This window comes from Pyrus communis, chromosome 12, assembly GCF_963583255.1.
Source record: "Pyrus communis chromosome 12, drPyrComm1.1, whole genome shotgun sequence".
Lineage (NCBI taxonomy): Eukaryota > Viridiplantae > Streptophyta > Magnoliopsida > Rosales > Rosaceae > Pyrus > Pyrus communis.
Genome location: NC_084814.1, coordinates 5,224,679 through 5,242,823, shown reverse-complemented (window position 1 = coordinate 5,242,823; position 18,145 = coordinate 5,224,679). Strand labels below are relative to the sequence as shown.

The 18,145-nt window shown below is 36.5% G+C and overlaps 1 protein-coding gene and 1 pseudogene across 1 annotated transcript; both read right to left on the bottom strand.

Moving 5' to 3' along the window:
- Positions 1-543: 543 nt before the first annotated feature.
- Positions 544-3,766, bottom strand: LOC137709736 (probable enoyl-CoA hydratase 2, mitochondrial; annotated as a pseudogene).
- Positions 3,767-8,614: 4,848 nt separating this feature from the next.
- LOC137709948 (uncharacterized) lies at positions 8,615-12,104 on the bottom strand. The gene is made up of 8 exons (XM_068448924.1): positions 12,021-12,104; positions 11,874-11,910; positions 11,545-11,783; positions 11,374-11,410; positions 10,901-11,136; positions 9,927-9,963; positions 9,450-9,718; positions 8,615-9,292 (listed from the first exon to the last, which is right to left on the bottom strand). The coding sequence occupies exons 1-8, from the start codon at positions 12,102-12,104 to the stop codon at positions 8,615-8,617; spliced, it is 1,617 nt and encodes a 538-aa protein (XP_068305025.1).
- Positions 12,105-18,145: the final 6,041 nt, after the last annotated feature.

Sequence of the window (18,145 nt, the reverse complement as noted above, 5' to 3'; positions counted from 1 at the left end):
TGCATCTCACCATCAAGCTTTTATCCATCAACTAAGTACTCTTTTTCCGATCAAAGACTTGGGACCTCTTCACTATTTCCTTGGGTTAGAGGTTCACAGAACTTCAGAAGGCTTATTTTTGTCTCAGGGCAAATATGCACTTGATATCCTTTTTAAAACAAAGATGGATGGCAGCAAACCATGTTCAACACGTCTTAGATCAATCAAGTTGGATCATACTGGACCCTTATTTTCTAATCCTAAGGAATATAGATCCATTGTAGGTGTTCTTCAGTACCTCACAAGACCATATATTTCCTTTGCTGTGAACCAAGTGTGCCAATTACTTCATTGTCCACGAGACCTCATTTTCAAGCAGTCAAAAGAATCTTGAGATTTCTTAAAGGTTCTGTTACTCAAGGTTTGTGGTTCAAGAAAGGCTCTTTACATCTCTCGGCCTTTTCAAATGCTGACTGGGCAGGCTACGTTTTTTATCGTCGATCTACAAGTGGTTATTGTGTGTATTTGGGTACTAACTTAATTAGCTGGAGTGCAAAGAAGCAGCACACTGTTGCTCGATCCTCCACAGAGGTTGAATATCATTCTCTTGCCCATACTGCTGTAGAATTGACATGGATCTGCAAAATTCTAAATGATATCACCTTTCCCCTTCGCCAAGCTCCTCAACTTTGGTGTGACAATGTCTCGGCAATCTCTTTGGCATCTAATCCTATGTTTCATGCTCGTACGAAACATGTGGAAATTGATTATCATTATATCAGGGAACTTGTTTTAGCCAATCTGATTCGAATCCAGTATGTTGGTACTCAACACCAAATTGCTGATATTCACACTAAGGCACTTTCCAAGGCCAGATTCAAGTTGTTGCAGTCCAAGCTATCTCTCGGATCTCCTACGTTTAGCTTGAGGGAGGGTAAAGGGACACCTCATACTTAGATATTTTCTGTTTTGTAACTAATCATTGTATTAGTCATTAATCTAGTGTTATTAGTCACTAAGCTTATTTAGCAAAGTGTATATAAACTCAGTTGTAATTACTTCCTGATTAAGAAATGACATACAGAAAGTATTCTTTCTATCTATTATAGCAAGTTTATCATCTTAAGCTCTGGTATACTTTGGCTTTCGCTTCTCAGAAAATGCTGCTAGGGCTTCCAAGCGATCATTTGTGTTCAACGTTTGTTCATAGCATTGTTCTTCTAGAGCCAAAGCTGAGGTTTTATCTACCTCCAGCCCCTCGTCAATAGCTTTTTTTGCCATCCTTATTGCAATTGGACCCTGCTAACACTATATTTCATAAAATTGATTGCAACAATTACTCGCAACTTTTTTTTTCTTTGCCCAGTAAGATGATTTCAAGTGATGCTTAGTTTCTACAGTCTTTTTCCCCTTTCCAGTGCATGTATTAAATATTTGTTCATTAGAGCAGATTTTATGCAATAGAGAAGTCTCAGCTATAGACATCCACTTTGATAGAGACGTTAGAATGTAGTTATCATTGGAAGGCGAAATTTCAGTTTCATAGATTACTCAAACCTATAACAGTCCCCATCAAATAGTATAAAATGAACACAATACTGGATAAAATAATGCCGTACCTTCTCATTTGTATTGCGAGCAACTTCAAGTGCCTTTAGATGAGCCTCACCAGCAGGAACACAGTAATTTACCAAACCTGTAGTGACGTACAATCTTGCATCAAAAGAAAATAAGACAAAAGGAAAGCAGCTACTGAGTAGACATACATCACATACCTATCGACATTGCTTCCCTGCAACCAATCTTCCTACAAGTGAATACGAGTTCCTTTGATATTGATTTTCCTATCAATCTAGGAAGTCGCTGTGTTCCACCTGCTCTGTAAATGGACATAATCAAGAGAGTTGATCTGAACTGGACGAATAATTTCAGAAAAATGGAGAGAAAGAAAAATAAATAAACTAAGAGAGTAAAATAAGAAGTAATCATGCGGAAAGTTCTTCCAGAAAATGTAGACAATATGGATGACACAATTCCATAAACTAAATATCAGTTGGAATGGGAATTAAAATCCTTCCCATCTCTTTGTGATCGGAAATGGTCTGCTATAAGACCCGCTTAGAAAAATTTGAAACAGAAAAGAATGTTGTGTTCGTCAAACAAGATGCAGGTGATCAGCAATTCTTGGGGAGAGGTCATAGGTTATAATGGGAACTGATTCTGAAATTTAGCACCTACCCAGGAATTATAGCGAGTCCTGTTTCTGGCAAGCCCATCACTGCATCTTCTCCTAAGCCATTAATGGTGGAAAACAATCAGAGACTAAGCATCATAGTTGCCAGATACGGGGTACGGTTCAGTAAGCATTATAAACGGTTGAATGGATTGATAGTTTAATGAACATAACTTGGTTCAGTATATATCATTAAAGAAATGGAATTACCATATATCCGAAGATCGCATGATAAAGCCATTTCAAGTCCACCACCCAATGCTGCTCCTTCAATGACAGCAATAGTCAGAATAGAAAGTACCTGAATATTATGAACTTAAGTGTCATGAAGAAGAAAACAATTTACGGAGAACTAACGTATAAACAGTGAATAACGAAACTAAGCATTAAATGATCATACCACACTCATTGAAAACACCATTGTGAAATCAAATTAGCAAATATAATTCTGAACGTATCCTGGACTCTCACGTCTATGTATGAGTGTCTGCTCGTTCACATATTGATATTATGTCCACCACTAAACAACACTCACAATATGCATCCAATATCCACCGTTATAGACACTGGCATATACATTCATACCCACTGTTATACTGAGTAGAATGTACCATACAACAAAAAAACATTTTAAAAGTGTTGTACAGAATCTGAAACACTTGTGGTTGTGGCAACGAAGATTAACCTCTAAAACTCACTGAGTGTCAAAACAACGACTCAATTCCTATCATCCTCAAGGCCTTTTTAATAACAAAACAACTATAGAAAAACACAAAGGTTAACAACAAAGATTAACCTGTAAAAACGAGAATGTGGCGCGCAGCGTGTTGACAAAATCTCGAACTTCAGACACACTCATCCCTTTCCGTTCCTGCCAATCAAATTAAGAGGCAAGGACAACTTGTGTGAGCACTATCTTCTCCTGTACATATCACCACTCTTCAAAACAAATAATTCATTCAAGCAAATCAAAGTGAACATAAATTTGAAGAATTCTTTGGATATCCAGTACAAGTTCATTGAAAAGAAAGAAAAACATCGATTTGACGAAGAACATAATCAAAATTCCGACCTTTAAATCTGCCCCAGCACAGAACACCTTGGAAACTTTGCTGCGGATCTGCAAAACATTAGCAGAGGAATCTCACTAACAGCTTCAAAGGCACTCTGTAAACCTCTCAGCATATCTCTCCCAATTGCATTCCTCACCTCCGGCCTCTCCAACCTAACCTCAACAATCCCTGTTACCAAATAACCAAAACCCAATTCGGTTAACGCTTTCTGGGTCATAGAAAATTGGCATAAACAGAGATAACCCACTCGTTCATACGAATTTTGAAACTGGAAACTACCGGAATCGGAGTCGGAGAGTCGGTGGAGAGTGACGGAGCGAGACGGAGTTGACTCTAAAATCAGAGTCCGGCGAGTTTGGTGAATCCATTGATTGGATTGAAGAGAGAGTGAATTCTCTGGTAATATAGAGGTTGTGGGTTTGTAATGTTTCAATGACCTGCTTAGGACTCTTAAACCGCCCGCCATTTTTCGTTCAGAAGCTCAAGCTCAAAGCTCAAACTGCTCTTCCGCCAATTGATGGAGCTACAGAGGCTTCAAACTGCAAATGAGGGAGACGTTTGGAGAAATTCTGTCGACAAGACGACACAACCCAATAACTCATGCCACCTGTCCCACTAAAACCAACAATTTATCCAACGTCTTCGTCAGTTGCATCTGAGTTTGAATTTTAACGAGAAACTTTTTTATTGTTAAATTTATAATATGGTAAGAAAGATTCGAATCTAGACGCATAATTAGAAGCACACCCATATTAAAATATGTCATTAATACTACCATCTATTGATATTGTTTTTTATTTGTATGTAACGGATTTTATGTTCGATTTTCCTCAAATGCGAATTCAAACTAAATGATTATGGCTACTCCTAACTCACTCATCCACCATTTAATATAGGTAATATCGAATGTATTAAACAAATAATTTAAAATATCAACTTCGGTTTTCTATTAACACTCCACATATTTTTTAATACACCCCACATAAAAATTTATTATTAAATGACTTATTTATCCTATTATGAAATGACTAGTTATGACACATCCCGACTCGGAATGTCCACTAGGACTCTGAATCGAGCTGTGCTGGCCGACATCTAGAAGGTGACGAAACCATAAAGTATAGTGATGTGGAAAATGTGAATAAATTTAAACCTAAAAGTAAAGAATAGTAGTGTGAGTAAGGATCATACCCTCAGAGGTAGCCACCTATACTGAGATTCGCCAAGAATCCTCGTCAATACAAACTTTCAGCAACTAAAACCTGGAGGGGCAAAAAACAAGGATGAGTGGGCATGAAAAAAAAAGTTTTAATAAAAACCTTTTGAAAACGTTATAACCCCTCGCTGTAAAACCCATATAATTTCCAGAAAATAATACTACATATATACGTAAAACAATGCACAAAGACAGTAAAAACCAAGTATGCCATGTCATAACATTTCCGCATTAAAAGGTGTAAGCCAGGTGAAATCAATATAAAGTAATATGCCAGTCGAAGTCATCTAATGTGACCTGTACAACTGGACCTATAGCTCATCAATATATGCTAGCACACGAGGCTGAGTGTAAATATGCTCAAATGCTACGATCACGTGAAGGCTGTGCAAATAATCATGGGTCACCTACGAGTCGGAACCACCTATTATGGTCTGTACGACAGGGCTGGCACCAAACTTGGATCCAAAGCGAGCATGTGGTGCGGTAGGTGAACAATCACGTGAAGGACTATGCCTTGGCCTCGGGCGAGACCACCAACACTGGGATGCAGCAATGATGAGCTCTAAATGCATCTATGCATAACAATGTGCAATGCAACCAATACCAACACAATATACTCACCTGAAACTTACCTGACCCTTCGCATCATCAAACAATATAAATTATGATTTATAATAACGCAATACTACCTATTCAATCACATAATACTATTCACAAGTGTAACAATGCAATATTTAAATGTAACTTATTTATGACATGGAAAATAAAGCATAGTTCCATATAAAAACGTTTCTGGAACTGTATATATATATATATATATATATATATATATATATATATAGAAAACAAATGCCCACTCACCTGGAGTCCGCGCTACAACTCTGTAGCACGAATATCAAGGCGTCACGAACAATCGTCTAGAACAATTATCAAATCACGTCTTAGAATACTTATCGATAGAACAAGTAACTTACATAAAACACATTCCCAAGGACGTTCTAGAATGATTGGTAACCTATTGACCAAAAGTCAATCGTTGGTCAAAGGTCGACGGTAGGGTCCACAACCCTACATAACTCGATCCGGAAGATATGCTCCTCGGATTTCCAATCCGTAATTTCCAGAGATCTACATTATACTTCTAGAACAACATCCTAAAGTTTCAGAATGATCCGACGGTCGGATCTCCGCCAATTGCTAAAATTAAGTGGCGATCGATGTTTTATTTTATGAACTAACAAATCCAATTCGGGAAGATCTGTACATCAGATTCCTGATCCGTTAGTTCTTAACTTCCTTAAATATTACGTACTATAATGTATTAAGGTTTGGTGATGATCTAACGGTCAGATCGTCGATTCATATAAGGGTCAAGTGGCGGTCTCTATCAAAACTATGTTCAAACGATGAAATTTCATTAGTCAGACTTCACATATGGAATTGGGGTATCAAATTTAGCCTAGGAAGGTCAGTTGGGGGTCTTGGCCCACGCGCCACCACACACGGCAACCGGCTGCCTCAACTCGCCGGAAAATTCAACTAATTCTAAAAATTTTCAAACTTCACAGGAATGAAGATCTCAATAAATAGAGCAAGTTTTATACCTATGGCCAAGTCCAATTTGGTCCGAAAAAGCCTCAAATCGCCATGAACTCGCCGGAACCCTAGAATTTGGGTGTTCTTGATTCGTTCTCAAATCAACTCTGACGCTTCAACCACTGATTGGACATTGTTCTTGACCTCCTGAGAAGTGTTTTGGTGGTGGTAATTGAAGAGAAATGCTTCAGAAATGGTGGATCACCGTCAAAGTCCCTTCGCACCCACCGGTGCGGTTCTCACGAAATCGGGACCTAAAACCTTTCGATCTTGGGCAGAAATGATAAAGGAGAGGTTATGGAAGAGGTTGCAGGTGATGGGTAGGTGTAGTTGGCTTGAAAAATGGTGGAGGTGGCCAAAATTCATTCTGGGTGTAACGGGTTAGTGCAGGTGTACGAGTCAAAGAGGTGACCCGATTTCTTCTCCTTCCTTCTCTGTTCCCTCCTTTCCCTCCTTTCTTTCTTATCCTATTGGTCAATTCCTTCTCCTTCCTCTAATCTTGTTTCCACCCCAGCCACACACATGGCTCCCTAAAACAAGTCACAAAAACAAATATCTATCAATTATGAAATTTATTAATTTCTCTTCGGTATTCGATGTTTTGTAAAATTTTAACCAAAACTCCGATTTCGATTCCGATTGTGCCTTTGCGTTTGTACCGTCGAGTACTTCAGGAATACGCCAAAAGAATATTTCATACGTCTCATTATACGTTGGTCAATGAAAGTTAATACCCTTGCCTCTAAGGGCATTTTCGTAAAATCATGCTTTTAAAATTTATAAAAACATAAAATTAAGGACAGGTCGTCACAAGTTAGGCCACATTTGAATTTAAAAAATAAAATTATTTCTGAACACACCCCAAATTGTTTTCATATTTTTTTCTTCAAGCTCTCAAAGTCACTCCTATCATCCATTGTAGAACAAAACTCTAACAACTACCAAATAAGGTCAGTATAGATGGTTATACACACACACACACACACACATGTAAAATCTAAAATCCCTAATTGAGACGACCACATGATTTGATTTGGATTTTAAATGGAGAGTGTGTGGTATATGTAGAAAGTGTGGGGTGTGAGGATAGTATTGGAAATTATGTGTGGTGTATTAAGATAAATTTTAGTCTAAAAAGTAAATATGGAGTGTACTAAGTATATGATGTGTAGTCAACAAAACGTGGAGTGTGAATAAAACAACCCAAGAACAAATAATGAAAAATTAAAAATAGAACACACAAAAAGGAAAAAAATATATAACCTTTGGGAAATTGTTAATTTCCCTAAATTCAAATTTACTGATGCTTAAAGCATGTCAAATGCATGCAAACTAGATCCTTGCATGCTAATCGTTCATCTATTTGCATAATATCATCTAGGGTGGGTTCAAAAAACTGAAAATCGAAAAAAATAAGACCAAACACCAAATCGAAAACAAACAAAAAAATCGAACCGAAAAAGAAAAAATCGAACCAAACCGAACCTTATTGATTCATTTTCAGTTTTGGGGGTTCGAAAACCGAACCAAACTGAATCCCTTTACACTTTATGAATGTATGCCCATGATGTTTTTTGTGTGAAACTTTGTTGACAAGTTTGAAACTAAGCCTAGGACTTTTTCAAGAAGCATACTTAATTCAATTAGGGAAGATATTTCATTGGTTACAGAATAAAGTTTTGGAAGGCTTTGAAACTTGAAAGAGCGTTTCTATTTGTTTGCTTTTTGAATGGATACAGTAATTGTTTTTCTTTGCAATTGAGGTTGTTGATAGAATACGATTGATTTATATGATCTTGTATATGTACAAGTACCTTTCCACTTTCCCCATTTTCTTTTTATTAGTCTACTAATGCAAACCTCTTTTCTAAATTCCATATTAAAAAAAAGATCAAGTTTTTATAAGATAAAAATAAAAAATAAAAAATAAAAACCGAAACCGAACCGAAAAAAATCGAAAAAATATTGAATCAAACCAAACAAAACCAAAGTTTAAGTTCGGTTTTTATTTTGACAAAAAACCGAACCAACTGAAACCGAACCCAACCCTGACATCCATTGTTATTTTTTCACCATTCACAATTAAGAGATAGGAGGTACAGATGAAAAGGGAAAAGCGAAAGTAGAAGAAGATTTGGAGTTTCCCAATCTCTTTGTTGATTTCAAATTGTCAATATACAGAACCTCATATCTCATGATTAGAAGTTTTGGAGGCATTTCAATGATCTGGTACAACATGACCGGACGAAAGTCCAAACATAAGGCTTTGGTTGGCTTTGGTTTGCTTGAAATGTTATCGAATCAATGATTAACCAGATAAAGCAAGTAGCCAAGGTTATTTCCTTCTCCTATCCATTACATTCTTATCTGGTAAATCATCGATTCGATAACTAGTTATGATCCTCTTTCAAATGATAGCTACTTATGAGCAATTAGCCTAATCAATCATGGCATCAGAATCATTTACATTCCACCGGAATCTACTCAATGTCGAAACACCCAATTGCTAAGCTTTCACAACTTACGAACCCATTTCTCAAGTCGAAGCTGCTTCAAAGCGGGTCCTCGATTTGGCTTACTTTTCTGAGGACACTTCCATTTCCCTGTAATCCCCGCCGCAGGAGAATGATGAATATTTGTTGCATCTGCCAAGACTTTTCTTTTCACGACTATTGGAGCTGTCATTTTACTAATCTCTTGCGGTCGTTCCACAATCTTTATCTTTTCCTGATTGTTTCTTGTAAGTTTGCCTTTCCTAGTTGTTATAAAACCATTTTCCGATATTTCATTTCCATCATCTTTTCTGCCTCTGCTTCCATGAGTTGGTTTTCGTTCTGACACTCCATTGCTTGGAATTAAATCCGCATCACTTCCAGTTAATATACAATCAACTTCTGTGTGGAATTCTGCTTCTGAGTTCTCCTGTGAAGTGAAGGCCTTGCTAGGAGTCATGCCTTGTGAAGACTTCTCATAGTTCTTGCATGGACTTTTTTCGTTGTCCGATGGCTTAATTTTGGTTCCCTTGAAAGTCTTAGGCGATAGCTTGCATTGACAACTTTCCTTGTTCAAGATTGACATTTCGACATCTTGTGCTTGGGCGATGACTTTGGTTCTCCATGATTTAGGCATATGCTTGAGACACAAATCATTCTGACTAAGTAGGTTTTCGCTTACTCCATAGCTAGGGCGACCCTGTAATTTACAGACGTTAGGGCAATCAATGGCTTAAACAATTCATCTAACTCAATCATGTACGAATAACAACTATTATAACTAAAGAAAACAAAAACAGGAAAGGTTTAAAATGCGAGAACTGGAAAATGAGAGATAGTAAGAGAACCTCACTTACAGGCTGTTTTTTCTGCTTATTATCTCTCCAAGAGGTGATGCATTTTGCAAGCCCTTCCGACTGTAAATCAGAAACCGCTTCGCCATCAGTTCCCTTTTCATTATAACCCTCCAAGCCCTCTTCATTTTCTCTGTGGCTATTATCAACCAGAAACCCATCCTTCCCACTTTTGTTTTCTTTCCAAACAGGATCTCGAAAACCATCAGTTGTATCATAGGACGGAGACTCGTACACATAGCTTGAGAACCAGTTTCTGATGTCAGTAGGCTCTAAAATAACAGGAAGAAAAAACGGATTAATAGCTTCATTATCTTGTTTTCTTGTTAACATAAATTACCAGATCTTACATTTGCCAAGAGAATAATGCAAGCAGAGAATACGCATCAAATATTCCATGCTTACATACATTTTATCAGTAACGAAACAATTCAACAAAGGGGAAAAATATTAACTTCGGGAAGTAAGTGAGACAAAAACCTGACAGTTGCGAAGGCGGCTCTAAAGGACCTGGAGTCTAGAAGAAGAAAATTGTGTCAGATAATTAAGTGTGAAGAAATTTTCAGCCATAATACAATAATAGTTGAAAATATGTAGTTTGTGCAGACCCCAAGGCAGGTGAAATCGGAACAAGACGAGTGATGCTAGGGAAATTCATTGATCTCCATTTAAATTTAGAGGAGAAGACTTTCAGTGGTCAACTTGGTTAGGCGGATCCCTGTGTGAGGTCTTTGATGATGTTCGAGGTTTCTGTGCAGTGAGGAACTGACTGTTGTGCATCCACAGAAGGATGATGCATTGGGTTTGATATCCATAAAGATTTTTGATATAATGGTTGTGGCTATACAAAGCATGTTCTGAGAGAAGAGTTTGCGTCTAAAGGGTAAGTTTGCGCAAGACAAACCAAAAATACTTTCTTTGTGGTGTGGCTAAAAGTGAACATGGAGTAAAGGATTCATAATGCACATGTGATATAAAGGTTGATGTATCTCGAAACATATTCGAGGTTAAAAACTAATTTCTCTCCCAGGTAGGGATTGTAAGGTTTTCTTAGGCCTTTAATGTAGAGGTTTCTTGGAGTTAGTTTTGTAACTCTAGTCCTATTTATTGTACATAGGATATTATAGTGGACGCTTACAAAAAGCTTGAGTATTTGGGTACATTTGGTTCTCTATGAAGAAGGGGTGGAAAAGATACAAGACTATTTGTGTCCGCGAAAAAACTATATGTTTTTTTGTTGTAATGCTCTCCTACTTCTTTGTTTTAGTGGATTCAGGTCGTCGGTGCTCGTTCAGATGTCATCCTGAAAAGGAGTATACATCCTTGTTTTCTATAATTGATGAATGATCTTATATTTGTTGAGTATAGGGATTTACTTATTAGCTTGCTGAACACAACTGGAAGAATGAAAAGCGAAAATATACTAGGGAAACGAACAGATACAGAAATAGTACCTCTCTTACAGGCTGCCTTTCCTCCTTAGGAGCTCTCCCACTAACCTCTTCAGAATCACTTCTGTTTATACTAAAATCCTCCGAAACCTTTTCTTTTCCTCTGTTGTTTTCAACCAAAAAGCCATCCTCCTCGTGTTTACTCACTTCGCAAATGGAATTTCCAACACCATCAATTGTATCCAACGATAGCGATTCATATGCATAGCTTGAGTACCAGTGTCTGATGTCGGTGGGCTCTAACAGATCAAAAAACAGAACATTTCAATTACTTCGTTGCTATTTTTTGTTAACAGTTCAATTACTTCGTTGCTATTTTTTGTTAACAAAATTAAGCCACATTTCATTTTTATTAATCAAATGGAACCATACGATATGCTTCAAAGAATACATTGCTTATTCGGATTTTCTTAGCAGCCAAACAATTCAATTAATGTGGCGGAAGAAAAGGAAGAAATTTGGTAAGTGATACAAACCTGAAACGAACGAAGTTGATTCCAAAGAACTTGGGATCTACAACCGGAAAATTGTGTCACATTACAATCTTGAATTCCAATTCAGAACCACAAATATCTACTGAAAGTTTTGATCGTGTTCCACTTTGAAATAGAACCCATTAAACAAAAAGGGACAAGAAACAAGCGTACCTTACTTAACAAATGGCTTTCGTGCTCATATCCAGAAAAGCTGCCACATTTCACAACCCCATTTGGGGTTTCGTTCTTAGGAATAAAAGCTTCATTTTTTGTTCCATTTCTCTCGAACCCACCTGAGTTTTCTTCCATCTCAGTTTCGGGGACAACGGTATCATCGAGAAAAGAATTGGACTTCAGTGCAGGTGATTCATATTGGTAGCTGGGGAACCAGTTTTTCAGATCTGAAGGCTCTGGACAAAAAAATTGAAATTAAAAAAAAAATGAACAAAAAAAAAAAAAAATCTTTCAGTTTCAGAGATTTGCAAAAGATGAATACAAACCGGAAGCGATGGAGAGCGAGCGTGGAGAGCTCAGAATCTGTGAACCCACAAAGAAAAAAACACATTGGAAGTGAAAAGTTGTTGAGATTATAATTGTAGTGTGGAAAATAAGGTGGACCATCAAGCATGGAAACGAAGAATCGGTACCTGGGAATCCATGGATTCTTCACGGATAGAGAAATCAGAGCTTCGAAGGTTCAGCATCGAGTACTTGATCTGATTCCACGCCATTTTATTGGCTGTGTTTTTGTGTTGAGACTTTTGTTTGAGCGCTGGCGCCGCAAAAATTTGTTATTTTCGTTTGAATCTCCCGCCAATTATTATTATTATTATTATTTCCGGTTAGAAAGCATCATGTAAATTCGCTCTTTTATACATTTTTATATTATTTTTGTAGAAAGCGTAAAATTTTTGGTTAAAAATCTTTTTGATCATTGTGGCTATGGTCTAAAGTTACTTTGTTCAATTTATTTTTAATTTAACCAATTTGGTTATTGTGTTTTACACAGTTTGCAATCTTGGTCACTTTTGTGTTTTTTTTTCTTAATATTTTAAAATATTAATTCTAAAAATAACTATTAATATGTTAAAAATGTTAAAGTACTAATTTTATTATGAATGTGATTGTGTAAATCGTAATAGATTAAGTGTAGGATTTTTAGGAGAGCTTTTAGATGTTTCCTCATTGTACTTGTATCACTTGGATAGCAAGATTCTTTCTTCGTTATCACTATAAATAAATGTACAAATGGGTGAGAAATCACACTACATAATTCTCAAACTCTCTCCACTCTTTGCTGCCGATCCTCTCCATCTTTTTTCCCTCAGTAACGTAAGCCTTAACAAGCACACTCCCGTTGTTGTGCTAAAAAACTGAAAGATTTTGGAGAAGCATCTTCTACCACGTTTAAATGTTTTCATTTAAAGGTTTTCATCATGATACATGAAACCCAAAATTATTTTTGCTTTATGTATTGCCTATACTGCTCTATTGTACATATTGTTCATGCCTACATAATATTTTATTAAGTTGCTTTTGCTATTCAATATTATGTTTTATCATGTTATTCGATATTAGTAAGGTGACTTAACGTGAGTACAAGGAAAGAAATTAGAAGCAAAATAGGTTTTCTTTATAAATCCTAGTCGTTGAGCCGCGCTGAGCCGAGCCACTCCACGCCTGAAGTCATCCCAATACGACGTTGTTTTGACGTCCTAGTGTGCAGCCCAATCCTTTGGGCCTGCTACATGTTGACTCACAAGCCCAATATCTGGGCTTCCTTTTTCTTCCCCCCGTGCTGTTGTTGGGCTCCTATTGTTGCTTCTTGCACCAGATACGTGCTGGGCTGCTACCTATCTCGATCCAAGCCCCATATTGGGTTTCTTTTTGCTTCAACCCGCACCCAGCTTCTGGGCCTTCTACTTGTTTGGCCATCAGCCATCTAGCCCTGATATGGTCTAAACCACTATATTTTCTTGCTTCTACAAGAAACACCTTTTTGAGCCTACCCTATTAAATTAATAGGAAAACTAATGAAAATAGTTTGAAAACTTTGAGTTTTAATCAAAAGGACAAAAATGTGTTGTAAGTGAATAGTACTAGGAGTGACTTTTTAGAGTAAAAATATCATTTTCTTTAAAAGTGAACAATACTCTCGTTAAAACTCCCTAAATTAATTTAGTGAACCGCATTCCAGAAATTAAAAAAAATATTGTTTTCACCCGCAATCTACTTTTAATAAATGACGAATCAATATTTTATTATTCTTTGAACCGTTGATATCCTTTTGTAGTCTTGAAGCTACTTATGCTAAGTCACCAAGGCAACCCAAATTCACTATACTAGTTGTATATTGTATCTTGTCTTCTTGTGGGTACCTTTCTTTGAACTAAAAGTTCATCTAAACTGAACTTGTAGTTTTGAATTTCGGGCCTTTTGTGAGACCATGATTTTCTAGGACCTGAGTAAGGCTGATCGGTATACGAATACCCTAGAAATCCGGTCATGGACTCAACAACTTTCCCAATGAAGCTACATAGACAGAGCATCGACAAACATGAGCATCTCAATGTGTCTTATAATATTGTGTGTTTCGTTACTGCGGTGGATACTGAAACCCTAACTAGTTTTCTCATTGTTCTAATTCTTATTCCAAACTAGCTTGCTTTTAATTATTTATCTTTTTCTATTTTTCTATTTTTCTATTTTTATATTTTCAATTTCAAATCATCTTCAATCTATTCCGTTAAATCTATTTTGTACATATTTGTTAGTTTTATGAATAAAAATCTAAGTTTTTAGGATTCATAATCTAGATATCTATTAGTGCAATCCTTGTGGGAATGATCGTGTACTTGCTTTTTATACTATGTGTTTGATTTGTGCACTTGCAAGTTTAAATGAATAATTAATAGCTTAATATTAGGTTGCTAATTGCATAACAGATCAACAATAAGCTTCAATCCTTACTCTTATGGTGTAGTTACTAGTTAACAAGCTGACATGCCAATTTCGTGCAATAAATCAATAATATATTTCCTCTTAGACAAAAAAATTCCAATACTGCTTCTCAATACCTCAATCCCTAAAAAATATTTAAGAGAATTGTTTGTGAGATATTTGTATTCTAATCCGCCATTTCGACTCCAAAAAATCATGGTCCCACAATATCTCTTCTTGGATGTCCTGAAGTATAGATCCAAAACAAGAAAGTGCTCTGGATCTTGGAAGTGATACATTCTTCGGTGGTTTCAACACGATAGTTATTCTTTCGAATATTCTTTAAAGCGCAACAGTGTTTTTCCAAAACGAGGTAAGTAAAAGGCCTCTTTAATTGTTAAATTAGTAGCACTGGACAATGTTATACGACCAGTGCCATACCCCTTAATCAGGTTGGATAAGCCTGAAATGGTTGTCAAAGGTGAATTTTCAGGTATGAAGTTACTAAAATAATGGTGTTCACACAAGATGGTGTGCATGGTTGAATTATTTGCCAGACAACTAATTTCTCCACAAGACATAACTAGAAAGTAACTTAATTGAATCGGTCACAAGTATAAGGACAATTTTGAATCCCATTCATTCAATTAATTATTCGAGAAATAATATACATAAAGGAATTATCCAAAACTTTAAAACAAACACCAAACGAATAATCCAAAACAAAGAACATTGTTCAAAATTCAAGCCAAAAATTAAAGAGGGGGGTTCAGCCACTAAGGGGAAATCGGCCAATATAGGCCTATGTCTAAAAATATCTAATCTTCCATGGGAGCGAATGCCTCTTAAAAGTTAGAAATCTCCATCTTCATGATTATCCACTTGAGCAAAATTTGTCTCAATCTTCTGACTACATGAATGATAGTCAACAATGGCTTGACGAGAAGCTCGGCAAATACAGGACCAATGCTCTTTGGAACTACATCGGTAACACATATCAAGATCAGTAGAAGCTTGATCGGCTTGTGCTTTGACCTTTTGCCATGACCTTGACACTTCTTGGGTCAATTGTCACCTCGAGATGTGTTGCCATGTGCTTCAGGCACAGTGTTGAGCCAATACATCTTCATGATTCTTCATAAAAAATGGGTTTGGTTTTCACCAAGTAGTAAGACATAGATCATATCAGAAAATATTGTGAATTTACATCCCTAATATTATTGTTGCAGGACAATATTGATGGCATAGAAAGTTGAATAGGTTTTCTCCAACATATTCTTTTAGTCAAGTCATCTTTTTAGAATTTGAGGAGTGATTGGAATCGACAAACTTCATAATTGTACTCATTCAAAGACTAGAAGTCTTGGAAGCGTAAATGTTATTAGTCGTATATTCTTCAGGAAAGAAGATATCCTTTTAGTGATCGAAATGTTCTGCCACAATGATCCAGAGAGTGAGCGGATCCTCTTGAGTGAGGTATCCGATCTGTAATGCATTGTGCATATGTCTTCTAATGAAAACCATGACGGTTGATTTGTCAGCTTCGCCAACATGTTCATCCGTAGCCTTTTCAATGGTAGCTCTGAGATTTTTGGTGGTTAGGTGGATCATTACATCATGAACCCACTTCAAATAGTTCTTCCAAAGACTTTCAGAGGGGTAAAGTCAAGTTTGTTAAGCTTTGACATGTTGCTGGAAGGAGTAAGGTCATGGTCAATACTATGGGTAAAAACATTCATGGTAAAAAATAGAACATTCTTCTATAGACATGTTTTGGTTTAAATTAAATATGAAAACTTTTGGGTTTCGTGGGTGTATTACTTTTATGAAAATCTCAAGTTTCAAAGATGTTGGAACCAAATTTGCACACCACCGTATGTGGTGGAAGGTGCACAAATTCATTTATCTGTAAAAGAACAAACAACCATAAGTAGCTAGGGACCAAATGGTATGTCAATCAAAGACTCTATAACAGTCAAGTTAGTAAGTAATATTATGTGACTCAAACAGCATGCAAGAGAACAAATGTGCGATAATTGCGTTACCAAATATGAATCCTTGAAGGATGTATTTAGACTAGTCGAGATATGTACCTTTTAGGAGATGAAATCGTGTATTAACCCGTGTGAATTACAAAGGATATCTAGGAGTAGATATTGCATCTTCTTAGTAGTATGATTACTTGTGGCGCACGCCAATTCTTAGATAATAAGGACTCCAAGAATATAGGAAACCTATTAATTCCTTTATGGATTAGGTTATTGTGTCTTGCGGAACAAGCATGATCAATCTTAGAGAAGTCATTGGACTTCGCCCACTTTTCCGAAAAAAATGAGTTGTGGTGGGTTTTCTCAGATTTTGCATGTTATTTTCTTGGTGGTTTTTCCATGAGCTTGGGGCCTCGTATTTCTTTCTATACAAAGCTTCATGCTATGGAGTTAGCTCATGTGCGGGGTTGGCAAAATTTATATCTTGAAAGTGACTTTTCTAGCATGATATCTTACTTTGCTTATGGTTCTTTTTCTCCTCCTTGGCGGCTCCAGACTCTTTGGAAAAACTGTATTTTTCGATTGCAGCACATGGTATTCCATTACTCTCATACATTTCGAGAAAGGAATGCACTTGCTGATAATTAGCCAATTTAGGGCTTATCTCGTCTTCACTTGTTTGGCATGCCGCTCCTCCTATAGAGATTCTTCCTTTTCTGCTTCAAGATTTCTTGGTCGTGCCAGCCTATAAGTTTGTTTCTCCTTCTTAATGTGTGATTTTCTGTTTTTACCTAATCTTTTTGGATTTTGCTCTTTGGTTGGCACCTTGTCTTACAAGTTCTTACCTTTTAGGTTTATTTTTTATTTTTTATTATTTTTAAATTTTTTTTTATTTAAGGGATTTGGTCTTGTGTCAACCCCTCCCTTCTTGTGTTTTCCTTTTCAAGAGGGGTAAAGTCTCTGTCTCCCCTCTTTTTCTTGTATTTTATTTTTCATGAGGGGTAAGATGTTTGTCCCCTCTCCTTTTTTCTTGTATTTTATTTTTCTTGCTTTATGAGTGGTTAGGTTTATATCCCCCTGACTAGTTGTGACTTCGTTTTTTCTTATCAATAAATTTCCCTCGTACCACTGAAGTTTTCCAAAAATAGAAAAAGGGTATAAATTCAAGGGAACAATTATTTAACACTTCAAAAATCTCATTTTACACTTCTCACAAGTATATTTGTTTTTCTAATTATAGACCGTTTGAAGTGCAAAATGAGATTTTCGAAGCACCAATAGCAATTCCTAATTCAATTGAAAAAAAAAAAAATACTTAAACCATCACACATAGTTCGTGGACCCAGACCCACCCTAGGGTTGGCACCTTCTTGCCCACTCCTTTTTCCACTTCTCTCCCTTCCCTTACTGAAACAAAACCATCTATCACCTCTCCTTGCCATTTTGCTTCACAATAATTAGTCTCCAAATTCAAGACTTCAACTTTGGGTTCTTTTCACAAGAAGAGCTTAGATAATAATTACAAAAAAGAAAATTTTATTTAAGCCTATTTATTTCTCTTTTACACCCTACTTATCATTATTTTATCTTGAAATTCTGAATGTGTTCAACAATTCTTTTTCTACACCCAACAAGAAAATAAAAATTAAATAAATAATCCAACAATAGGTAACTCTAGTCACCACATCTCTCCAAACCCCAACAACCCCAATCTCTACCCCTTCCCAACTCCCCACCGCCACCTTAATTCGCTACCACCCACAACAATTTAAAAATTAGGAGAACCTTATCCCCCTAACAACCCACCATTAAAAAGACTCAAAAGAAACTCATGCAGAGATGGG

Coding starts and splice junctions, on each gene's coding strand:
- LOC137709948 (XM_068448924.1), bottom strand. CDS start 12,104: ATGGCGTGGAATCAGATCAAGTACTCGATGCTGAACCTTCGAAGCTCT. Junction 11,911..12,020: donor AAGAATCCATGGATTCCCAG/GTACCGATTCTT, acceptor GTGGGTTCACAG/ATTCTGAGCTCTCCACGCTC. Junction 11,411..11,544: donor AAAGCCATTTGTTAAGTAAG/GTACGCTTGTTT, acceptor TTCCGGTTGTAG/ATCCCAAGTTCTTTGGAATC.